Source organism: Platalea leucorodia, assembly GCF_965183815.1.
Source record: "Platalea leucorodia genome assembly, chromosome: 4".
NCBI lineage: Eukaryota > Metazoa > Chordata > Aves > Pelecaniformes > Threskiornithidae > Platalea > Platalea leucorodia.
In genome coordinates, this window is record NC_138826.1 from 26,645,333 (window position 1) to 26,672,725 (window position 27,393).

At 34.7% G+C, this 27,393-nt stretch overlaps 1 protein-coding gene across 2 annotated transcripts in view; it reads right to left on the reverse strand.

The window, feature by feature from the left end:
- Positions 1-27,393, reverse strand: part of KCNMA1 (potassium calcium-activated channel subfamily M alpha 1) — a 516,744-nt gene that overhangs the window by 108,588 nt on the left and 380,763 nt on the right. For both annotated transcript variants that reach the window (XM_082310136.1, XM_082310135.1), the window contains 2 exons: positions 17,357-17,466; positions 7,830-7,898 (listed from right to left, as the gene is read on the reverse strand). In XM_082310136.1, coding sequence (XP_082166262.1) covers positions 7,830-7,898; positions 17,357-17,466 — 179 coding nt within the window. The remainder of the gene's footprint in view (positions 1-7,829; positions 7,899-17,356; positions 17,467-27,393) is intronic.

The window sequence follows — 27,393 nt, forward strand, 5'->3', positions numbered from 1 at the left end:
ATACATGCTACTTTCAGTAAAATACAGATAGATGTAAATATCTGTTCACCCATTCTTATTTACCTGAAACTACCCCAGAACATGAGCATTGCTCAATACCTTTTTGGTAGTGCATGGATGATTGGCTGCACAATACAACAATAGTATGATCTAGATAAAGACTACTATATTATGTTTTCCCTTAAAATATTAAAAGTGAGCTAAAGTTTTGATTACTAACTGCAGGTCTTCCACGTTTTACTGAATGTCAAGAAATTTGATGGAGAACCTGAGAGTTGGAGGATTGAACTTTAGGACAATTTGTTAACTGACACTTTGGGGCCAGACTAATTCTCTCCAGCTATTTATTTTTTACTCATTTCTGGTGTTGTGTGATTTTTATTTGTCTCCTGCCTTCAAATATCATACGTGTTGGAGTCACATTATGTTTTTTGAGTTGAAACAGTACTAGAAAGTTTGATGGCTGATATCTTTTCATGTTATTAGAATATATAAAACATTATTTCTAATAAATTTTCAGTATATAAAAAATTCAGTAGAAGATGAAAAATCTTTCCTGTAGCTTTCTATAATATTAAGCTATCTTCTATACGAACTACGTAGAAAAAACAACGAATCAGCTCTAGAGTCTCAACCATCGTTACACTGTATGTATTTATCGGTAGGCCACTTGTTAAGTGGCATGGCTTCACAATTTGCTTTGCACAGCTTGAAACTGAGTAGGCTTCCATTACTGCTGAAGCTGTAAATGGACATAACTTTGAACTCTTAATCTATACATAGCATTTATACAGTAGATGACTCTCAGATTTGTATAACTGTCAGTCTTCTCTGAGAAAAAATGAGGGATCTTATTAAGATGGAAGAGGTACAGTAAAGGTCTTAAAACTGAGCTGACAAAGGCACGTGGAGATGCCCAGCAAGTACAGCACAGAAAACAGGCAAGGGTAACAACATTTCAGTGGCACTATATGAAGACTAAAAACTGGAAGACAGGTAAGGTCCATCTGTAGAGACGTACACTGGAAGAGTTCTTTTCAGAATTTTCCTTGTCAGCAGCCTCAGTTATATACTATTCTTGTTTGTTCTTACTTTCAAGGTTACATTTTAGACAGCACTAAAGGTGGTATTCAACTCATCTGTCTCAGAATGTAAGCTGCTTTCAAGAACTGTCTTTCTCTTCCCTTGCAATCATGGACTAGTGCCTGGATAACTAAAAGGAGATTAGACATCTAACGTTTAGATTGATAAAGTTAGGTGACATGAAATCCATTATCAGTGACCAATTGAACAGTTCATCCCTTCATCGAGGAAACTTGTCTGATTCAGTAATGCTCCCCGCCCCGATTTATGGCTACCCTTGTAACTGCCATCATCCTTGTCTAAAAAAAAAGAAAAGATCAATTGTGGAATTAAATGAAACACAAACGGCAAAATTTTGACTAAACAAATGACAAAAGCTGTAACAATTCTGTTTTAAACTTTGTGGTAGATGTACTGTACCATTCCCCATGTGACTGAAACAGTAGCAATATCATCTAGTAATCCGGAAGATATAATATTGTTTAAGTACTATTAATACATTATCTAAAACAAGACTATGCGGTATAACTGACTATAGCTACCACATTTTTAAATAAAACCAGCTATTATTCTTGATTGTTTCATGCCGTGCCCAGATGAAATGCACAACTATTAGCATAATGGCCTTTTAAAATGTGCCATGTCATTCACACAACTACAGAATTAGAATTACAAAATTAGTTTGAGACAATATTTTTTTGTTTCAGGGTATGTTTTGAAGTGGAGTGTGAGGGTAGGTGCACAAATCCCACAGTGGGAGTTGCGTGCATACCAGCTTCACACTGATTGTCACTCATAAGTATTGCTTCTTTCTTCTGGGCTCTATCATTGACGTTAATTCAGGTCCATATTGCTCTACACAGAAAAATCCAGTAAGACACTAAAAAGAATACAAGGCAAAAGACACAGTGCACATTACATGCTACTGTATATTAAAGCTTAATTACTACAAGCATATAAAAGGTTGCTCCCAGGAGTTAAGTTCTTTACAATAGCAACTACTATGTCATGGTCTACAGGATGTGCATAAGGTATTTTACTGGGGCATAGTCCAAACTAGTTCAATGGTGCTGGTGAATTCAATACGCTTAAATACAATTGAATTATTCCTTCTGGTTCCAGAAGCGATTAATTATCAGTACAATGAAGCAGCACAATATACTTTATTCTGGGAGCAAGCAACTTCACTTGGTACAACACTTCTTCATATTGCTCATCATGCCAGCGTCAACATGCCTTCACCACAAGATAATATATACTTAAAAGCAAGAAGCGAAGAAGAGGTGCAACAACTGCAGATCCTTGAAGATGCTAAGTGTTGCAGTAACTTCTCTGCAGTTGGATCATATCAATAATGCCAAACTGACAGGAAGCCACCTCTCTTTTCACACATCTACTCAGAAACCACAGGAGAATAAGGCTAAAAATTAAAAAAATATAACACATACAACACACGCAACAGAACAGACATGGAAAGTAAAGTTTGGAGAGTATGATGAAGGAAATTGAAATGTCTGGACAATGAGAATGGGTCTCCAAAGATCAGTCAGACAGACTGCTATAAGCAATTAGAAAAACAAAGCTGGGACGGGGAAGAGAGATGAGGAGCGGAGAGGACATGGAAGAGCATGCCTTATTTACTTCATCCAAACCAATAGCAGCAAGACAGAATGTAGACTAAAGAAGGGCTCACAGCATGGTATACCAAAAGAAAATGCAAAACATGCCACCCTAAGGTAAAACCAAGACTGAGAAACAAATACATTCAGTAACATCTTCATAAATGAGCTTAATAAATGTCATTAAAATGAATGTGACATATAATACAAACTATCCATAGCACTTTCACTGGAACAGTACAATAGTGTTAATGAGTACTGTATTATGAATAACTGGGCTCAAAACAGGATCAGCAATGCAAGGAATCGGTATTTGGTTGTTGTTAATGGAAGGTGAGACTACAAGAGAACATGAACTACTGTATTGTAAGACGTGTTTTGAAGGAAGACTCTGGGGAAAGGAGGACATCAATGAAGGTGTGAATATGGAGACAATATGGCAGCACAAGGGCTGGTAAAGACGAAATATACATCGTCACGATACAGTACAAATGAAAAAAGAGGAGGGGAGATGTTAACAGTAAAGTCTGTTTTTCAAATGCAACAATCTGATACACCAATGACTCCACAAGGGGGGGAAAAAAAAAAGCCTAAAAAACTTATACTGTTTTATTTTGTACTTCCTGCAAAGAAGTTAGTGCGTGAGTCACAAGAACCAATGGAGAGACAAAATGCTATCCTCTCTCCTCTTTAAGATTGGGGGCTCATATATAAATATACACACAGATCTATATATATATATACACACACACATAGACAGATGAATATATATATATGTGTGCGTGTGTATATATACAGAGAAAGATAGACAAAGATGTTATCTTCCTGTGTTCTTGGCAAGGAATTAGTCCTGAAGTTAGAAGGAGTGGAGGTAGGATTGAGGTTGGAAGGAAAGGTAACGAAGAGGGCATACCGCTTTCGGCTTCTGCAAACGACAAGAAAAAAATTGCAAATCAAACACTTTGATAAGAAATCAACTGACACCAAAGCAAAAGCAAAAAAACCCTTTATTTAAAAGTCTTCAAGGCTCAAAGGTTTTTCTGCTGAGAATGAGAACAAATATATGGATAGACAAGGAGAAAATTTAACAAGAGGCATAAACACGGGGTGCAGGAGGGAAGAATCCTGGTTAGGCTTTCCTTCTTGCTTACTTATGTGGAAAAAAAAAAAAAAGCGGGGGGGAGGGAGGAAGGCAAAAATATCTCTAAAAGGGATTTCAGATGAGGAGTTTGAATGTCTGCATTTTGAACTGACATTTTTTGCTATCTATTCAGCAAGCTCCGCTGGGACATTTTCAGGTTCATGTTCTCTGCGTTCCTTTAGCATTTTTTTTCTACAGAAGAAACAAAACCTCTCTACAAATGAACTAAGAAAGACCATTTTCTAAGCTAAAGTATTTGGCGTGCATCAGGGACACAAAACTTATTTAAGAAGTGCTTCCTGCTCTTAAGAACTGATTATGATATTCCCAGATACTAATTAGAGATGAAGGAATGGCTAACTCATATTATAACCTGGAACTACTGAAGTGCACACCTTAGTAGCTGGTCAGAAACCCACGAAATTCAGTCACGTTTTGTAAACTCAGGGTTTTTTTGATAACTGAGCAGTAATTTAAACATTATTAAATATATAAATGTAAAGGTAAAAAAAAAAATATCTAATCATGGCTATTTTAATTAATCTTTAGGATACCTTGATGAGAAACATTTGCCTAAAAAGATAGACATAGTATAGATACTTTACCCATTATTTGAAAATGAGTTTGTATTCATCATATCTATGACTATATTACCTATATTTAGGCTTGAAAACTTTTATATTCTGCTTTTAAGCAATCTTGTAAACCCATAAATGGTTTATAATGAACAATCTAATACTGTCAAAACTTGTTATCAAGGTGTGCTTACTGTTTTGTGCAGCTTTATTAGGAGCCAGGAAAAAAAGGAGAAAAAACCCAACTGCAAGCAGGAAGCTCAGCTACTGCTCACTTGTACATTAATACTAGCTTGGATAGAGTTCTGAAGATTTATAATTACTATTGATCTCAAATTCCCTACGGTAGACTTAACAGAATTTGGCTGTAGATCAGAAAGCTTTAGAAAACTGGCATCTAGGAGATTGCCTGAGAAAAAAAAAAGGTGGATAGGCAAGTGAGTATTTATGCCATTCTACATGTAATGAAGACATTAACAAAGTCAATGAAAATTCTGCCATTGACTTAAAATGGTAGTAGGATTTATACCTAACACTGAGGTGAAAATTTAGAGAGGGGATTAGGAAATCTAGAATGCTCTCACATTACCACTTTTGAGAGCTGCACATACTTCTGAATTCACTTTGCGTTGCTTTAGCTCTAAGTGCAAAGTGATGAAGGCAGATGAAACTAATAAAAGGAAACTTCCTGTGCAAGAAAAAATCGTATATATAATTTACTTATATAGATATTCTATTATGACTAGCAACAAAAATTAAACTGGTGGGAGTAAGATCTTCTCATCCCTTAGGCAGAAAGAATGCTTTGAAAATTTCCTCTGCTCCTGAAAATACTGGTCGTAGACCTGTTTCAGCTACGGCAGGAAATAACTCCTCTTAATAAAAGGGTACCACCCAGATAATATTCTAAATTTTTATCTATATTTACCGTTGTTGCTCTAAATTGTAAACTATGTAAAACCTCTCAATAGTTTTACAAAATATGAATCTAAACTATAATCGTAAAATAAATCAGCACATATCTATTGTTGGTCACTCTCATAAAGTGTGAAAGCTAAAAGGGTACCATAATCAGTTCCCCCTTCACCTTTATGAAGAATTACCAATGAAGAACTTAAGATATGAAGTAGAATAAAATATTTCCAAAGTCAACATCAACAAAGATAATTGGCAAATGACAAATTTATCTTGTTCAAAGACAGCTTGCACTTGTAAACCATGTTAGTCTAATTTTTAGCTGTATTCCCCATCTTTTCATTTAATAAGATGCAAGGAAATGCAAGTAGACCTAAGAAGTGAGAAACTGAAGGTTTGTTCCATTACCTTTCTGCTTAGACTAAGAGGCTCCAGCTCAAAAACCCACAAATATGTACTTAACATATTTGGGTTGAAGAGCACAGGAACAAGTAAAACAGTAAAGATATGTTGCAGGTAGCTCTGTGATTCACTGAACAGTGACTATAAAACTATCACTGGTTAATAAAGTCAGCAGATATTACTGTGGATCAAGGTTATAAGGAAATGTGAATATCTAGCTTCCATGCTCTCCTCTTGTTACATATGTGTTCACAAAATCCAGTTCTTAACACCCCTTTGTTAGTATTGTTTCCTTCAATTTTTGGGCTCTTTTTTCTACTAAATTAATTAATTGTGAACTGTTACCTTCATGGCTTTAAGTAAGAAGGAATATATGATTGTATTATATTGTGTTACTTTTTGTGGGATCCTCTGCATCACCTTGTGATTAAGAACTCAATCCAGCTGCCACTGAAGTTAGTGCAAAGAATGATATGGAAGCCATGAATTATCTGTTATTACTGAAAAAGACTGTAATATTAGCACTTATGTAAGTAAATGACAACTGAAGTAATAACAACCTAAAGCTGGGCAATAATTCTTAGGAGAACCGACAGAAATCAAATATTTTCTAATACTGGAAATACAAAATCTGGTAAATAGTTCCACTGCTTTTACTATTATATTTTTCTTTATTCTAGGAAAAGATTAATTAAACTGTACAGAAACAAAAGAATAATAAATCATTTGCTTTACATTAGCTAGCGTGGAATGAGATCACATGATGGAAAAATGTTTTAAGAGCCCATGGGAGCTGGAAACATTAAAAAAAATCTGATATTTCAAAAAGAAAAAAAAAAAGGATTTCTTAATCAGCATAGTGTGGACAAAAATAATATCCAATAGCACATACATCACTTCACATATCACTTTATAACATAGGAAAGAATCAAGCAAAACCAACTACAGGGCATGGAAATACTCTTATAAACAGTTGTAACGTTGTATTTTCCATGTCAAATGCCCCACATAGGTTTTAGAGATATTTTAATAAAGAAAAATGACAACATATAATAATAAAATTAAAATAAACTTTCAAAACCTCAGAAATTGTGGCATGAGCTCAAATGGCAAAAATGGTTCTCCTGTGAGGAGAAACAATTGCCCCCAAAAGTTTTAGGTAATTAGTGGCTAAAAATAAGATTAAGGTATTGTTCCAGATTTACTACAGTAGTACAGAATATAATTTTTGACAGAGGAAAACAAAATTCAGCTCAGAGTCAGTATTGTCATATTTTTATTACATGCTCCTCCACATGTTGCAGAGCAGATTTATAACATTTTTGTGATACGAAAATCAATGTTGTGTAAAGCACTGACGGACAAGTCGATAGAAGGTTGACTCCAATATTCACTCGGATTTTTACGAAGTTTTGTAGAAAAAACTTCAAGAAACACTTATTTTCCTGTCTGTGAATCTGTATTAATAATAATGATTTTTTTTCTTTTTGGTTGAGGAAACAAGTCAGCCAGCTGGTAATTTCAAGGCTAAATTAATCTTTTCCAGTTTCATAATTCTATTCATATATGCAAGTTTTATCAGAACAGATACCATATAAATACTATGTTTGTCCTATATTTCTGTTTATCCTGTATCCTATCTAAATTGGTTCTTACAAACTCATTTAAATGAAATTATTATTTTGAGAATACACATAGCCATAATGAGTTTTGATCTCTCATCTGTTTTCCACTTTTCCATTTTCAGTAAAATAAGTTGGACCTCCAATTAAAACTGCTAGACTATGAACAAGAACATTGTAAGTTTTTGTTTAAGTAAAAATGAATTGCACTTCTGGAGATGGGACATATGTACCACTGTCGCCCCACCGTCTACTAAATGTTCTGACTTATATTAATTTTAGGGAAGGAGAATAGGGCAGAAATAAAAGCCTTTCAGCACTATGTGAAACGGTGTAATGTGATGACATGCTAATTAGACTCTGAAATGTTTCAAAAATATAAGAATAGCTATGTTCATTCTGAAAAAAAAAGCAGGCAAAATTCTTGACAGTGCATTCCAGAACTTTCAAAATCTGTAGCCATTGGACATACCTGCTTTCTCGTTTTTCCGACTTGTATTCTATGGCTATCATTAAGAGCTTTAGTTTCGCAAACACCAGTCTGCAGGAAGAGAAGAGGCCAAGAGTCAGTCCTTTTTCACAACCAACATCACATATGTAGAGATGGCTGCGGGGTATGTATTTTCTTTGAGAATTTACACTAAGATCTTCTCCCACTTTTTCATTTAGGTATACACAGAACATAGATTAAGGTCTTTATTTTGAAGATAATGAACACGTATTTTCCTAAAAATATAAACTGACAAGTTGAGAACAGTAGCATAAGCACCAACACCATGTTACTAAGTCTACTGAAGCAATAATAACAAAGGTCATGATACACAACATAAAGTTGCATTTGGGCTATAGTTGTGGATGTCTTGAGGAAATTTTTCAAATCTTTGCTGGAATTCAGCCATATGTTGATTGTAGTGTGCATTCCTTAGAAAATATGTATGTACTGAACTAAAATGAGAGTACACTATTTATAAGTCAGTATTTGCCAACTACTGTCACAGAGGAACAGCATGACTGGAAGCAATTTCTGACCGATGTATGGGAAGTACATTCTGATACTGTAATGCACAATTTTCTTCAGTTGTAAAAGTCTGTACAAGTGGCTATTTCTTAAAACAACTCAAGGATGATACTCATAGACTTGCAGAACTGTGAGTTAGCACAACACCATTTACTTCAAGCTAATAGGCTTTCTGAGAATAAACAAAGAAACCAACCTTTTTTTTAAATAACTAGAAACGATTTTCCAATTTTGTTATTGAAGTGCACGCAAATTCAATACTTGCTTCCTGTTCTATGAATTTGTCTCAAATTATTCTATCACTCACCTTTCAATTAGATGGCTGCCATCTTCTGTATCATACGCTAACTTTTCCAGTGCTCAGTGCTTCTTTACAAACTTCCTTACTTTAGTGTTATTAATATTTTTGCATCTATTTCGAGAATATTTATTTTCTTTAAGCAAATCTAAGCAATATTCTGCATACTTTGCATCAGTCACATACTTAGCAGAAAACAAGGACTTGGCTGCTGAACTGATAATATTTGATTTCTATAATAAGTTTCAGAAATCACTGTGAACAGTTAAGTTCTACTATTTCTTCAGGATAAGAGAATAATTACAGATAATCATAGATATAGGGGTTCTGGCAATGCTGAGGCAATGTGCTGTGTATAACATGAGGATATATACAAAAGAATTTAGTTTTCATTGTTTAAGTTTTGCAATGTAATACCTGAGCGTATTTTTTCTTAAAAAAAATTGCTTTTTAAAGGATTGTAAAAATACCACTGTAGTCTCCTTGTCTGGGGAGGCAGGTGGTATCTCAGCATTGGGAAGTAACCCAGAAAGACAGATAGGGGCAAGATTTGTTTAACTTTTTTTTTTTTTTTTTTTTAATCAATTAAAATTCTTATTCTACCACCGGAACTCCAGCCAATGTCAGAAATGGGCAGACAAAATCCTGATAGTTACTGAATTCTTGATTAGCCCATCACCGCCCACAATTTTAAAAGGTTAATGAAGCCTATCAGCTTCAAAAAAAAGAAAAATAAAAAATCAATTTTCAAACATATTAACACCAGAGTACCCTATGTGTTGTATTAAGGCTATTACATACCTGTTTTAAAAAACATAATACAATATAAGTTCATGAGCCGTGAATGTCGAGTTCTAAATCTATTTTTTTTTTATTTTGACCACCTACATTCCTTTAGAAACACATGTAAGTTCTCTTCCTTGATTTTCTAGTATTTGATAATCTATCTATATCTTCCTTAAAAAAAAAAAACCACCCAACAAACACAACATAAAGAGATAAGCACAATGCTACCCTAAGATTTGGCATTATCTCATTCTTATCTACAGATTTACTAAAAATATTTAAGTGATAAAATAAATACATTTACATGCACTTGGCCATGCAATTAAACATTAAGAAGTCTCACCATTTAACTGTATTGTGCATATTTAGCTTAATACAATTAAAATGAGAAACGGAAAGATCTTATACCTGCTTTTTTTCCCCAGATATACAAAGAACCTTGTAATAAGAAGTTAGAACACTTTTTATCTCAAATTATTATGTAGAAGTCCACAAAAATTGTCAATGACAGTACATGAGGCATTAATTTCTATTTTATTTTTAACTGTCAGCATCATCTGCTAACTACTGATGAACACAGGTGGTCATGAACAAAGGCTCTTAAGAATTTGAATCTGAATGTTTCTATCTACCCAGAGAGAAATAAATTGTTTTTGACATTATATCTTCCTTCTTTACTGGTAAGATCATTGGCATAAATTAACCATAGATACCTACTGTATTATTTGCATGTGAAAGTACTGAGATATTTAGAATTTAAAGAAATTATCATTTTCCTTTCTGAGTAGCAAAACATGAAAACATAACCTTGATTAGTTCTTAATTATTTAATTTTGTACCAAACATTTAAAAAAATTATTTTAATTAAAAAATCTACTGGAAGGAAGTTTATTCTTTTCACAAAAATTTTTGATTGAAATCTTGTACACCATAAATCATTCAGGTTTTTTCCTCAGGGTCAGTTATAACATTTTTTGCTGAATTACTTTGACAAAGGAAAAGGTACTTTTCTCAGGAGAGAAAAAGTACTTTCAACCTACTTCCATGCCTTGGTTCAGCTGCAGTGAGCAAAAGTATTTTGATACAGGATAAATCACATTGCTATTCACCTAATGAAAAATATATGGAAAAATATCATTCCTGATAAAAAAGTAGTACCTTATAGTAGCATCTTAAGCTGAGCAAACAATATCAGAATTGTTTCATAAATATATTATTTGTCATAAAAAATAGTTTGAAAAGATGACAAATTGGCAACTGGTGCTTTTTTGGGGTACTTGCTAGCCTGCTGCGTTTCTTAGGAGTTGGAAGTACGAGAACTTTACTTTCATGGAGCAGCAGCGTCTAAAACCAGTGCAGTCAATGAGGTTTGTATGTTGGAATAGAAATTATCACAATATATATTTAATAACCCAAATATCCCTTTTAAAGGTTTGTTAATATCAGGCTCAGCTAATTTCCAATCACATGAAACTGGCAAAAGCATGAGCACCTTCTGCTTTCAACCTACGGCTGGATTCTTCCAGATGCTGAGCACTCATGTATTGCTCAGGCAAGGAAAAAAATTTAAGCAAATAATCCAATAATAGAATTTCACAGAACTATTGAAAAATTTATAAGTAAGCACTGATGTAAGCGGTTATCTGATCAAGCGTAAAACGATGTTTGTTAGCAAGATTTTTTGGGGTCTTGTTAAAATATTTGAGATGTATTTTACAGGTGTCCTACTAGATCATTACATGCACTTCTACTACTGCATTATAATTGCTGGACCTTTTTAAGTATGCTACCGAAGAACACATGACAAGAGAAGTTAGTGGAGGAATCAGAAATTAGAGATGCTAAGAAATGGAAAGCCACTGGCTGAAATCTATCACATATGTAATACAGAAGACAGTGGTGGTGTTGCAATGTTAGGTGCAACTCCTGTAGTTTTATAAAAATTAGGAAGAATTCATTGGCTACCAGTATTGGAAAATTTGCTCAAAAGGTAAGAGTATTTAACTACTGTTACAGTTATTTCCAACTATAATACTGTTTATCTTACATGACTGTTGACTTATTATTTACACCTCAGAAAGACAGCAAAAAATTTGAGCATTCTGTGAAAGGATAAGAAACCCTAACAGGCCACCTCAGAAATATAGAAGAATGAAAAAAATACAGCTGTGCTGTGTGTATGTGTAATCATGCAGATGTTTCTGGACCTGTGATTACTATGTATCTTACATTGATACAGAGCAGAAGTAACTGCACTGAAATAATGGAATCATTAGCTTAATGAAAAGTGAACAATGCCAGTGAGGAGTTTAGTTTACTGGACAGGCTTTAGTTCCATGTCAGATTAGAATTTTAACGATAATCTCAGCTGTGAAGAGACACAGAGGTACTACATATTCAAGGTATGTTTCCTGGTCTAATCTCATCTGACCAATAAAATGAAACACAATTATATTTTATATTTTGCAAGTTACGAATCACTGGCTATAAAGAAGTACTCATTGCCAGGTTCAGTGCATGAAAAACATTGTTCACACTTACTGCCAAAACATTGAAGAATGCACTTTTTAATTTCTTTAGTCAGTCAAGAATCAACAGATGTATCAGAGAGAGATTTGAAACTGATGAAAAGTATTACATACAACAGTGCCCAATGCACCTGCATGGCAACACTTTAAATGTACTTTAGTACTTCAAGTAAACATTTCCTTGATGTATCTGAATACCATATACAGGTTTTGAACTCTTCTATGATATGATATGAGGCTACTTTATCTTTGAAGGGTCATCATGGGAAGTATCTGGAAAAGTTTCTTGTCACCCCAGTCTTTAAATGATCTGCTGGTTGAAGGTTACAATAGTTTAGCTTCCTGTCTCCAACAGGGTAACAAATGGGGAAAAGAAGGAAGAAAGAAGAAGAGAGGAGGGAGAAGGAAGAAGCAAAAATAATAAAAAAAAAAAAAAAAAAAGGAAAAAAGAAGAAAAAGGAAAAAAAAAAAAAGGAAAAAAGCCAGCAGCCCTGTCATGTGCAGAACTTGAGCATTTGGCATGGGTCTTTTAAGCATTTATTCTATAGACCTAACAAAGTTTTTAGCAATAATTTTGTTGATTATCACTCATGCATGGCTGTGGACAAGGCCTTTTGTCTTTTCCGTAGGAGATCAAGATCTTATGGGGTCATCCAAAGACCAAAAGGAAAACCCTTCTATTAAATTCTATGAGAATGAGTTGTAAACAATTACCATAAGTTAAAATAATAAAAAAACACACTGAAGTGGGCCCAGGTTTGCATAAATCAACCCAAAAAGTCATTGTACTCTTTAAATCTAGCACAGTGAAAAGACCTCCAAGACTGGAACTCTACTAGGATAATGTAGAATTCATCATAGCAGGAAGAGTAGTCATCTAGAGGGAATACAGAATACCAAGTATACATTTTAATACAACAGCACATAGAGAATATGGGTGAATCTTGATAAAGATCAGACTATTTTCTAGTGGGTTCATGAGTCATTATATAAACAATCTAATAGAGTGTGTAGAGAGTGACTTATGTCACTCATGATAATATGACATACATCACTCATTGACATACATTACTCTCTCTATATACACACAGAAGCACTTCATACAAATGAATTATTTGTAGCAGTTCCAGTCAGTGGCTGCTGATAAGACCAAGAGCAGGTGAGCAAATAAATTTGCTGCTCACAGTAGTAGATACCACTACCATTACTAGGATGGTAGTGTGAACGTGAGCTGAATATTTAACAGTTTTTGGTTGCTGACCTGTCAGTCTGTTATGAAAGCACAGAACATAAGAAATGTCAATACAAAACTACATTGATTTTCTTCTGTATTTCCCACATCAAATATTATCTTGGTTTACAAGATGGTTCCTGATTTGAAATGCAATGGAAGTGCTGTGAAGTGTTGTGGAATACATCCTACTCCAACACACACCTGGCTAAAGAGTTTCATAAATATTTGTCTTGCATTACTTTTGTGTACTCTTATCCTGCTAAACAAAATTATCATTCCACTATTCTTTCTGGCTCTGATTAAAGCTGATCATGTTGGAATAAGAAAACTAAGTAAGGATATTGTTCCTGCAAGAGCTCTACTGAAGGTTTTAAGCACAAAGAAACCAAGCTTGCTTTATAAAAGTGGGTATTGTTAGTTTTCTAGGTATGAACAGGAAACACAGCTGCCACATATACAGAGTTTTGAATTAATAAACCAAAATTTGTCCAGTAATTACTAACCCACTAATTATTGCTTGTACCAAGTGTAGTAAAATCCCAGTTATCCAAAACCACAGTGTAAGCGTTGGTAACTGTAACATAGGCCTCCATACTTTAAACCCATTAAAGAGGAAAGAATTGTGGGAAGCTGTAAGGCCTCTGGGCTGATCTATGGATACTCTTCCATTGAAGCAGCCTTTTCATACTTGTGAAAAGGTTGCTGTCCACAGAGATGAAATTAGGGAGCACAGTGGGACCTTACAACAACATCTGTTTTCATGTGTTGGCTCTTGCTATCTCACAGGTGTGTCTGAGGAAAATATTTAGCACTTATTCATTGGCTAGGTGGAGGCAGTGGGGGTGGCCAACCTTTTGCTGGGGGCACCCAGAGTAGAGTTTCTAAGAGTGCTTGGAGGAAATTGTAAAATATAGGAGATGTCTCTGGCAGAATCAGATAGAGTCTGATTTTAATCACAGGCAGAAGATGGAAAGCTTCATTTAGAGTCATGTCAGTCTAGAGGCTGTCTTGTGGCTTGGCCACTACCTGAGCTGAGCTTAGGTTTATTGAGTCTAAAATTTGACACTCATCTGCAATGTTGAAAAAAATTCTGGGTTCAGAAAAAGCTCTTAATTTAATAGGTATGGACTGATCCAGCATCACTGCTTCAGAGGCAGAAAACTGTACTGGTCATATTCTGTGTGTCTTAAATCTCAAGAGTTCAAAAGTGCCTAAGATTTACCTCACCCTCTGAGACGTCAGAAATCTAGTTGAAGAGAATGATACAAAGATAGAAGCAAGAACTTGAGAGCTACAAGTAGCACATGCTGTCCTTGTTCTGTGAAAGACTGGCTTAATTTGGAGTCACCCTCAGACTAGGAAGTGCTACTACTATGAAAATACACAGAAGAGAAATAATATGTTGTGTAGCTGAGAGAGATTGCACACAAGTGCTGAGTGTCACCTATTCACCTAACTTAGTTCACCTTTGTCAGGACAGTGAAGTTTCTAAGACTTCTGTGATTAGCTCCCCAAAAGGTCTGTTATAAAAACATACAAAAATCTTCATGACTAATGTGGGAACATATGCCATAGTTATATACCATGCAACAATATGCTGCGCAAATACAGAGATAATGACATCTCTATAATTTTGCCTTTTATTAAAACATGGCTATGACATTTGATTGAATGACTGACTTCAAAAATAGAACCAACAGCAAATAGGCATATTAAGAGAAGTGGACACTTTCATATGCTGTTTCCACTGCTAGGTCAAGTGTGAATCCATAGACATGCTAGCCTCACTAGGAAAATTTTTAGGTGGAGAATGGTGGGCCTAGAACCTAGGTGAAGGTTAGCCTTGCATTAGTAAATATAGAAGGCTCACTAGAAAACTCTGTGCTAGTGGGGAACAGTTTGGTTAGTTTACTCTTCAATCAGCATCATCCACACTTGGTCCAACAATATCCAAGGGCACAGAATGATAGGAATTACATTCACATATTGAAAATATATTGATGGGAATATGTTCACACAGTACACACACATATACTCAGAGTTATAAATAAAACTTGCAGACTGATATTAACTTCTATTTCCATCTAAATCTTCACCCTGGTGTTGACATCAAAAGCTTGAAATTCTGCAACAATATTGAGTGTCCCATCCCCACTGAAAGAGGAGATGTTTCTGCGCTCTCTTTATGTTTGTTATCTAAACTGTACGGCAGCCTATTTACTGAAGAACCACATTCCTAGACCAGCAATCAAGATCAATAACCTGAGGAAGCAGCACATCTCATTTAGTCTCAGGGTTTTAAAATGTCATCAACTGCATGAATTTTAAAAGCTAAATTACAAAAACTGTTCTCAAAGTCCATAGATTTTGTGGATAGTTGATCACACCAAGCCTGACCACTGATTTTATTTCCCCTTCACAAACCAATGCAATAGACTTTTTGCTGTCCTTCAGTTCTTCTGGAAATTGAATAGCCAGTTCTTACAGGAATGAAAATATCTATGCACCAAACTCATTAATACATAACACTACATTTTAATTTTCAACGTGCTTTAATTAACCTGAATTTAATAGAGTTATTAAACTGTTGGAAAATTTGAGATAAATCTTTTTCTTTAGTTTAAACTAGGAAACATAGTTAATTAAGCCTCCTGATAATCAAATGCTTGAGGACAGCTCCAAAGTTTAGACATGTTTCTAAATCTCAATAAATGCCCTTTCTTTATTGATTATTTTATCTCAGCTCTACCAGCACAGTTAAATGGATGTCAGCTTTATGTCAAATACAGTCTGCATCACATGTTTCTAAGAACTCGTATAGAAATGCAGCTATGTTTGACAATGGTTTGGCATGGAGATTTAGTTTTCATGATTGTAGTTAGTGTAAACAGCACAAATTACCATTCATTCTGCATATCATACAAATTTCTAGAATACATTATGAGATTTTCTATTTCAAGATATCCAGGCAAAGTTTTGTGCTTACAGTAATAAACATTTTCCCTCAATAACCTAGTCACAGTCTGGTTAACACAGTGGAGGCAAATTGGAGACTGGGCTCTATCATAGCTACACATCCCAGAAAAAGATAGATTTTTTAATGGATAACATTTGTCTAACAGTTGTTTCTCCCTCATTCTTATGCCGTAACCTATGTTTAAGGTACTGTAAAAATCAGAAAACGTAGGAGAAGCGACAGGAGTTAAAGCAAAATCATTCTCCTTTACATATAGATTATATCTTCTTCCTCTATTTCCTCCTCTAAGAATGGAGTCTGCAGAAGCTTTTCTACATTATCTAGTTAGATATGAAACTCTTCAGATTAGGGTCTGTTTCTTTTTAAGCATTTTAAGCAACACTGCCTAGCAAAAGCTGTCCACAGTCTTTGTTGTGCCCTTTTGGTACGACTGTAATGAAGAACAATGCCAGCAGAAGAGGAAATACGATTGTGCTAAACTATCCTGACTACGTTTGTGGCCACAATATTTATCATACAAACCTTGTGCATACAAATCTCTCATTCGCAGAATCATTCTAGGACAAATACAAGCATATTCAGTCTCTCAAAATAAAGTTGTAGCATGGCTTATGCTATGGTTATATACTATATGCTTCAAATACTCTTTTCTTGTTACAGAATAGACATATTTTTTTCTGACATATTTCGCTTGTTAAAAGTGGTTTGCAGCCAGTTACACAGAGCTCTGGATGCCACACTGCCTATATGACTCCGCTACGTCTGTTTCAATTAATGAATAGTTTCCTTGGAATGGACCTAAGCCCTCGGTGACACTGACAACCACTATTCAAAGAATGAGAATCATTAGAAGAAACAATAGTACAGCACTTACGAGTAAATAACTCAATTTAAATGGATTACTGACGAATTCGTTCAACACTGAAAACATTTATGCTTTCATTGACAATCACTTAATTCCAAATCTATTCTGAAAACAGGCATTACAATGTTTGGAATACTTCCATGCAGTCATTGCTTTAATGTGTATTTTACTGGATCCCATCTAATGTAGCAATATTAGGACTGTAGCAGAGTGAAAAGGTCTCCTGCAGAGACCTTAGATTTCACTTGAAAGAAGGCAAACGCTTATATATATTAATATGTATTTCTACTTACTCACAAACTGCAGGGAAGGACAAACCCACAAAGGCACTAGACAGATATTCTGTATACATTTCATTTGCAACTCCTTCCAGGTAGTATTTCTGCCACGTATCCTCCTCAATCTAAAACAAAGAAACACAGATGCAGAGTTCTGAGTAAAACCAAAAGCTTTCTTTAAAATTTACAAGCAACTGCTTAAACATGAATCAGATTTTAACCAATAGGTCAGTAGACTGTTATGGCAATTAATATTTCTTATTTTTACAAGATTTCCTGGAATGCAAAAAAAAACAACAAAAAAAAAAAAAAAAAAAGAAGAGAGTCCATCTAGTCAGTAAATCAAGTATCCTATGTAAAAATAATACGCTTAATTCTTCCCAGGCACATTCAGCATGAGGTGAAATAAGGTTGTAGAGAGCTTGAGGAAAAAAGTTTCTCAGTTTTCTCTTTCTGAAAATTCTGTAGTGAAATGGTTGCATTATATTGTTATTTGAGTCTCTCTAACAATGTTTCAATTATTTTCACCTTGTTTAGAAATTGATCAGCAGTCAAAAGTTACTTAAGTCAGAGGTGCTGCAGGACTACCATCAAAAGCTCAACATATTTGCCTAAGCAGAAGTTTCTAGTGATATTTGAGATGTGCATGCAATCCCATCTAGCTTCCAGCTGCTGCCCTGGGGTTTGTGGACGCCATGTCATACCTATAAAGCTTATGTCTCAGACACTCTGTAAGGTCTTTCAATTAGCATCAAACACCTACATTAAGGTAACTGGATTGAGCTGCTTAGTATCCATCAGCAGGCATAGCACTATATTTCAGAAGAACAAATACAAAGCCAGCTGATATGACTGGAAATATGGCATATGCTGAAGGTGAGAGAGAACTGTTGAAATCCCAGTTCTCTATACTGTAATTTGTGCCCTCATCCAAAGTTTGTTTGAGATTTGACTGTAATTCCCACTGAGAACCTCCGAGGCAAACTAGGAAAAAACACCACAAACACGCAGCCTGAAATATCTGAGGCTTCACATCACACAGTTACTTCCCTATTTATTACATCACATTAAAATAGAGCAAAAATTTCAACCACAATGGGACATTCCTGCTTTCACTAATTGTGCTACATAAATTGTGTAAACAGAGAAATTCACATTTTCAATAATTACACACAGCACCAAAAATGTATGTATGATAATACAGTATATATAAAATTAGTGAGAAACATGCCAATTACCTCAGACTAGCAAAAATAATGTGATATATTCCTTTTTTTTACATTACCACATTTTAATTAACCAGAGTCTATCTGACTAGATAGTAAATAGGAAAAAAGTAAAAAGAGAGAGGTTGAGAGATGGGAGATTTTAATTTTCTTAAATAAGGCACACGATTTTACAGATCATGGAAATACTTACCTTGTAATTTAGTTCATGTCTAAAAGCTATGCTTTATTCTTTGCAAAAAAATAAAGAAACTCTTAGTTCCACTGTTTTAGGTAGCCCCATTATGGTCTTCATCTTACAGAGCAGAAAGTTAGACAGTATTGAGTTTAGATGTGAAGGCCATAATGAGAAATTATTTATTTAAAAACTATTGGTAGAGATTTGCAAAGCTACCTGAGAGGTTGAAGTACCAAATACCAACTGATTTGAGAAGAACTTGGATAACTATATATCTCCGAAACATTTCACAATTTGTACTTTTCTGATATCCCCAGCTTTTCCCAAAGCTCAGTCTACATTGTGTAAAGAGATAATGATACTAACCCTGCAGGAAAGAGAGCTGTAGCAAGGCCAATGAAGTGGCAAAAAGGATGCTTCAGGAACATCCATCCTCATAAATTACTGCAGCTAAGGCTCAAGTGCTTTAATCTACACTGCTGATCTTGCTTGTCCGAAGACCCAGAGCCAGTGGAATGGCAACCAGCTAAATATGACTCAGATTTTTTTTTTTCCCCATTACATAGAGAACTCTCAGTATTTCAGAAATTCTTATCAAAGAATTCAGTCCAACAAGATAAGCAACTTATTAGTGCTTTAAAATTTTGTGCAGCTACATTACTGCCCACTATGTCAAATACCTTGGATAATATCCAGTGAATTATTTTAATGATTTGAAATGCCTTATGGCAGCAAAACATAGGCCTGTATATTCTTTACGGTAAAAGCATTATGGTACGTTAGGAAGAGTGTGGGGTTTGTTTCCAAACAGCAAAATAAGTGTACATCTCTGTCAGTATTCAAGAAAAGAAATTAATACGTGGGATGTAAGTGACCTGGGTAAAGGCATCCAAATTAATTTTTCAGCTATTCAAGCAATAAAACAAATTGCGAAAAGCATCTTCAAGCAACAATTTATCTTTGTCTATTGTGTCAAACTACAGCTGTTCTAAAACAACATTAAAGCAAGAGGTTCTTGCATAACATACAGGGCTTAAAGGAAATCTCATCATGTAAATTCAAAAAAGGATAAAAATTTAAGATGGGAAAAATTGAAGCACATACTCTAATCACCAGACAAGTTTAGGTCTGTGACCAACAACATACTCTATGCATTTATAATGTATCCAGCAAGTGGCTTTCTACCTCTTAAATTTAAAAATGTACTCATGCCTACATGATATCATTCAAGACTTTTTTCTGGATACTAATTCTATTTTTCCTTTAATTGTTTTGTTTATATTGTTGTTTCATTAGTTGTACTTATTATTATCCTACTCTAAATTATGCTTCTAAACAAGTTATAATCAGATGAAAATGTTAAGTGTTTAACAAAACTTTTAAGCTAAGTAATTGATATTTTTAAATTTTAAACTAAATCCTTAGGAACTTTTATAATCTTATATGCTTTATGAAATAAAATTATATGAGCACAAGCTGTAAAAGTAAACTACATTTTAAAAACAAAAGCTATAAAGGTTATGGAGTCCTATTCATTCCCCAAGAGTCTAGAACGGATTTTGCTTGTTCCATCTTATACATTTTTATTAAACACTTAATATTTTCTAAAAATTTTAAGTTATAGTTCTGTATTGCATACTCTTATTCCAGTTCCAAATGATGAAGCTCACAAAACGCCATAAAATACGAATTCTATAGAAAGCAGTGATGTTCCTCTTCCTACTTCTTTTTTTTTTTTGCTTTTTTGGAGAGCTCTCTTCATCTCTGCTTCCCCTGCCTGTGGTTCCATAAGTCTCTGCCCTTGACTCTGCCTCTTTGTTTCTCTTTTCTACCATATCATTACCTAACATCACCCACAATACCAACAGAACTGTTTCTCTAGGCTAATGTCCTGTATATTTTGCTTTCTGTTTCCCTCTCTACTCCTTTATCCAAATGGAAATGTCAGCCTGCCTAACTGACATGTACTAGAGGATGTATAGCCACCAACTGACAGTGCTTTCACTGATAGAGCTCTTTATCTTACTTCCCCATCAGCGGTGTTACCACCTCCTCTTTTAGGTTCATAATGTGGTTATCTTTGCCTGCTACAACCCAGTCACTTATTCTATGCTTAAATCATACAGATGTCTTGTCTTCCCACTAATCAGGATAATCTGTGAAAAAGTGTCTAAATCATGTTGGAAAAAAATTTCACCTTTAAAAGCTTTAAGAGTCAGCAAGACCAATTCCATGTCAAACTAGCATTTTATGGATAGTACCAAAAAATGAGGGATACAGTACTGTCATACATACTAAGCTCAGTGAACAAAATCAGGATTATATTATTCATTACCAGGAACTACAGCAACAGCCACATTAAAAGGCTTCAGACAGGGAATTACAGCTGAGCCTCTACAGTTGCAGAAGCACATGTCAGGAGTGCACTGTCCTAGCAGCATATATAAGAGCTACAACTCTGCTAATTGTCCAACTTAAAGAAGAATTTTCATACCATGTCCACACATGGCATCTATTGAAATGCTATAATCATAATAACGCAGAGCTTTTCAAACACTTCTACAACTTAAAAGCACCTCTTCCCTGCAATAGCCTGATCCACACCTCATTTAAACCACTCAAACCTTCTCTACTGATTCTAACATGCTTAGGATCATTGCCTGAACAGCACAAAACAGAAAGAAACAACACTGTTTCGATGCAATGATTTAAGTTAGAAAAAATAAACGAAAATAAATTTCAGATTATATCATTATTATGGTTTAATATTATATTATTAAATAAAATGTATTATATTATTATATTATATTATTGAATAGTACTAATAGAACTTTCATTGGAATTTGGTGTGACAAATCTCTTGGACAAAACAATTTTTCCAACATTTAAAAAATCTGAATTCCACAGCTATTTTGACAGGACTTGTATACTATTTTATATAAGTTTGCATTTTTATCCTACAGGTTGAGCACTAATTTGGGATTCACCAATTTTTTTCCCCATGTTAAACTAGTCAAAAGGTACTCTTTCAGAAGAATGTTCTGAAGAAGGAGGATTGAAACTTTTTAAGAATCCAGTGAAATATAAATTACAATTTATTTATTTCTTTTAAATTTTCATCTTCTTTTGATAGGCTGCCAGGTAACCAGTTACTTTAGTTCTGGAGAAGTAAACAACTGTAAGAATAAACTGCAATATGGAGATGTTCCAAATCATATACTCCCTGACAAGTGGGCTGCAAACAATCAAGAGATATTTCTTCCATAGCAATTGTTTCACCATTCAGAGACCATGTGGGATGCTAAAAGGGATTCGCATTGTGTTATTCTCCACCACACACAGAGAAGTCATATCACATTTTTTATAACCCTTTTATTTATGTGAAGCTTGCAAATGTTGCTGATCAGCAACTCTTTATATACAGAAAACAGATAAAGTGCAGGCTTGGTAAAAAATAAGAATAATGATAGCAAGGACATGTTTGTAACTTATGGTCTATTTTGTGGCTTTTTCTTAGATTGACACCACCTGGGGTTGGAAAAAATATACAAATGCATTATGCGTTTCTCCTTTCTTCCTTTGCTTTCTTTTCTTTAGGCAGATGGTTTTGGTTTGGAGGAAGAAACTGCAGATCAGACCTATAGTTAAGTGCTTACCCTTAGTCAAGGACCAAGAAAGGATTGGAAAAAAACCAAACTCGTTCACAAAGCAGTGATCAAGCTTCATAGATACTGGTTAGTGTTAAATCAACCTTCATGAAGTGATTGGAATGTTTAAGATATGTTCTGTTAGGATACCATGAAATGTTGATTAATGAATTTAAAGAATTGCTGATATTTAGGATGCTATAAAATGTTATTATAAGATAATGATAATAATGGACTAAAGATGATCTTCGCATTTTATCTCTGCCTGAACCATGACGTTTTCCCTGTGATTTCAGAGACAGAGATTGTCACCTGCCTTGTATTTTTTGCGAGGCAGTACCTGCTGGTCTGCTAGAAATGAAACAATTATTAAGAACCTCCAGTGTTCAATACTGCTTTCCTAATTCCTTGAGTCTTGCAGTTACCCTGAGTTTTAATAGTAATAATAATGGTTAATAGTAAGGTTCCACAGATAAACATAATCAGTTTCTCCCAAAATCCATGTCATTAAGGTACTAATTTCAAAATCCTTTAAGTGAGAAAAAATACTTCAGGACTCACTGTGTTCTTGACTAATTTAAGGCTTTGTGATGGTATTTTAAAGTCTGCTGCTGCAGTGAACTTCAAAAACTGAATCCCTAAACAAATCTGATTCTTCATAATGTGTGTTTACTTTCCTTTAAAATATTTAGCCATAACTTGAGTGATTGTCATTCAGTCCATCTCTGGACTTACTGATACTTATCTACTACTTACCCATACTTATTTAACATTAAGAGTAAGTTGCCAAAACTTAAATGTTAATGTAGAGATGAAAAAAATCTGTCCCATATGCACCTGCGAAATGGATGTTTCACATGTCAGTTGCTTGAAAACAATGGGGAATAGTTAAATGTTATGTAAACTTTATAGAAGCAAAAAGAGCTGAATTTGGGGTGAGTTCGGTTCAAGATGCTACTAATCAAGGTTACCACAAATGTCATTCAGTAAAACTACAAAAGTTATTTAGCCAGCTAGTGAAAAGTATACCTTGATTTTAGCGTACCTGAAAATATTTCTGTGCTTACAAAGACAAAAACAACCTTGATTTTAACTTGAAAAACAAAGAAAAACCTACAGTACTTTCACGGTTATAAAGATAACTTTTGTTACTGCAAATAATTACTAGTCTATCGTATATCAGCTCCTGACAGCAGAATCTGGATACTTGTATTTTCTACCTTTGTACAGTATGGACTAATACAGCTGAGACAAAGAGAACAGATTTCATTTCAGTGAAAAGTTTTCTGTGGTAAAGCTTTGCTTGTTGGCCGAACAAACACATTCCAGCAGAAAGCATAAATCTATCTTTACTAAGTATTGCGGGTTCCAGGAAGCCAAATGTGCTAGTTTAGTTCTGATATCAGAGTGACACCAGGCTTTATCTCCTGTTCATCATTACCTCTGTGGATAAGTGCCAGTTTGAGAAGTTAGGAATTTAGGTCATACAATCACACAGGTTGGAAGGAACCTTTAAAGATCATCTGGTTCCAACCCTCCTGCCATGGGCAGGGACATCTTTCACTAGATCAGGTTGCCCAGACCTCCATCCAACCTGACCTTGAACAGTACCAGGGATGGGGCATGCCATCTCCAGAGAAAACCTTTATTATTTACTGGAAAATACTGTCTTGGTAACACAAATAGTGAATAATTAAGCAGTCAAATACTGCTTTGGAATGAGGGGATGTGTCTTTGCTGGCAGAGTAATTAAAGCAGAAGTTAATGCCACCCAATATTTAGAATAGAATAAAATGTAGCAGAAAAGCTGCAGTGAGGAACAACACAAGAACACCAGCAGGCATGAAGTACACAAGCACAATAGGTGAACCACTTCAGGGCAGGAAAAATAACCAACAAAATGCCTTGATATTATTGGGTCCTGCTATCGTTTATTCTTTTCCCTTTTACCTCTTCTCATTTCTTGCATGTTATTTCCGTTTTCATTTAGCCTTATACATAGGCCTCTGCAGATCTTATATAAGGTATAACTGTTGAATGAAGACACAATAATTGATCAAGGACAATTCTATTCCCTTTTTTTAATTTGGACCTCCTTCTTTAATCATTAAATATTGTACACCTCAAGCATACTACCAAGCAATGACAAAAGGCACTTCTACATGCCTTTCGCTACAGACAATGAGCATCTGTCTTTATGAAAGACCTCCCCCTGCATGATCCTAAGGAGAAGACTTTGCAGGTCATTCTGTTATTTTTATCCCTTAAGTTAAATAACTAAGATACTTCAAGCTGATACTGCAGCAACATGAGTAAATGTAACATTCTAGAAAGATAACAAGACAGTGCAATTAGTGGTTGATGCAGCAACAAGGAATCATTCACTATCTTCTACTGGTAACCACACTATAAATTATTAAGAATAAGTACATAGCATTTCCTTTTGACTTTGATATTAAATCATAGCAAAATGTTATCACAGGATGCTGTGTTGGTACAAACAGTAAGAAGTAATTTTTTTCTTCAGAGACCTTATAAACTCAAGAGGAAATTTTAACAAATAGCAACAAAAATTTAAGTTATTCCAAACCACAGCTAGGAAGAAAGGTAAAGAGAGTTTAGTTAACTGTTGGACCTCACACAGAATGTGCCATACCAGCACAATAACTTGAATCTATATCTCCCAAGTTCCTCTCTAGTACTGTAAGCACATGATTATCTTCCCCTACGTTACACCGCAATTCTATCTCCTGGATAGTCATAAAACAAATTACCCACTGATTCAATAGCCTATATGAAGAATAGCTGGAAAATGACATAGTGTATCCCAAAAGAAGAAATCTAATTTTCATCTGTATCTTTTTTTAAGTCGCAATGCTCCTCTGGTCCCCTCTATCTGTATATAGATACAACGTTGTTATCAGCAAATATATTTACATAATACAATCATTTCCTAGTGAGACATGGTGAGAGAGAGATGAAAAAATGATGTACATCTTGCAAGAACATCCATTAGTATTGCCAGGAAAAAACTTAAACTCTTAATACACCCCAGTCCTAGCCCCTAGCAGTGTAATTACCAGGAGCTCTGCAGCCCTGACTGATCTATCTCATTCATAGCATTTGCTTCTCAGTGTAATGACGTAAATAGTTACTTGAAAGAGATTGAGTACATCTGAACCTGATAATGCTATATAATCTCTTCTGTCAAGATCTAAGTCTCACTATCAAGACAGAGAACTAATGCTAGAGTTGTAGTGTGACCTAGGATCTTTTATTGCATTTTGCAAGGAAAAACAGGGAGAAGATGCTTGGGTGTCTTTATAAATATTAAGGAAGTGACTCAATGAAAATTCCTTTATAGCACAATAAAAGCAGCTGTAAAGTCTGCTCCCTAGCATTGAATAATCTCAGCTCATCACCACCAAGGAAAGAGCACAAAACAGTACAAAGTCTTTGAGAATAATTTCAGATGTTTGGAATAAGATCATCCGTTTGATATTTTAGATGTATATTTACTTTGATAAATAACCCTATCTAACTGAATAATAAAAAAGCCCACAAAAAGTACAGTATATTAATGAGTTAATTCTATTCATGATCTTTCTAAAATAGCACTTGAATATTTTAGTTCTGTTATTGAAGTGATCTTGCTTTATTCTAATAGCCTAACTTTTTTTGTTCAGCATACGTGTCCCAGTATGCAGTACTTTGCCTAAGTGCGTGCAATTTAGAAATTCTGAACAGTCTTCCCAAAATTATAAGGTTTATATTAAAAAAATTGAAGTATTGTGTAAGCCACATGAAAGGAGTTACCTATTTCCTTTATAAAATACATATAAAATTTTCTCTACCAAGATGCCCAGAAGGCCATGTAGAGAAACATTTTACAAAAAATGCCTAGAAAATAACATCTTCACTGAGGGCATTTTCTTGAGCCCTTGCCAAGCTGTTTTCATCTACTTCCATCTAACACAGGGACTCCTGCCGCCTAGGCTCAGAACACTTCCAGGGCTTCCTGACATTTAATTTCACAATTCTCTTCCCCACAACATTGTGGGGTTTTTTTTCGAACAACATAGATGAGAATAAAAATAAAAGTACACACAGAATATTTTTGATTGGTAGTTGCAAAGAAGTTGTACATTGAAAGCAATGTATTTTAAACATTTCCTCATGTTCACCTATAATGCCCTTTCAGTCCACCCAAATTGCTTGTGTGAATGTCTGGTTTTATTATGCCTTTAGATACGGATATCAAAATCTGACAGATAAATACTTGGCTGAAAGCAGTTCATACATTCCTAGTGAAGAGTGAAGCTTCTTAGATTTAGTCTTATAATTGAATTTCCTTAAGTATTATAAATTATCAACTACCTCTTTACTCAATTCCATTATCTGCTTAAATCAAAGCTAACAGGTGTGCTTAGTGGTATAAAAATTTTACAACCTCAGCCAACTATTCCCGCAGTTTTTTCTGTATGCAAGAATATTTTATAAAATTGGCATGAAAGGAGTATGCTTTATAAAAGCATATATATGTTAATTAAGATTAGCTCTAATTTCAAATGAGAGGTATATGCACTTTTTCATTGTTCATACTTATGTAGAGTCTTGTAGTAGGTCAAAGCAGAGAGAGCATTCTTGAAATATGACACCTACTTCTTCTTTAGGTGCTAGCCTTGATAGTTATGAACTTGAAGGCATACAGGCTCTACTTCTAACACTTTCAAATTTACAAAACAGGGCAGTATTTCTATCCAATCATAAAAAGGATATATTGGTGTTGATCTATTCAAGTGACTGACTGAAAAATGCAGTCCATGGTAGACTTCAGTCCAAGATGAATATATCACTCTTATCACAAGGACTGATACTATTTGTAAATAGTTTTCAACCACAACAATTTTCAATTCCTGGACTCAATGATTAAAAATATTATATTCAGTCAGACCTTTCAGAGAACAAATGTCATTGGGAACAGGCTACATTAATAGTTGG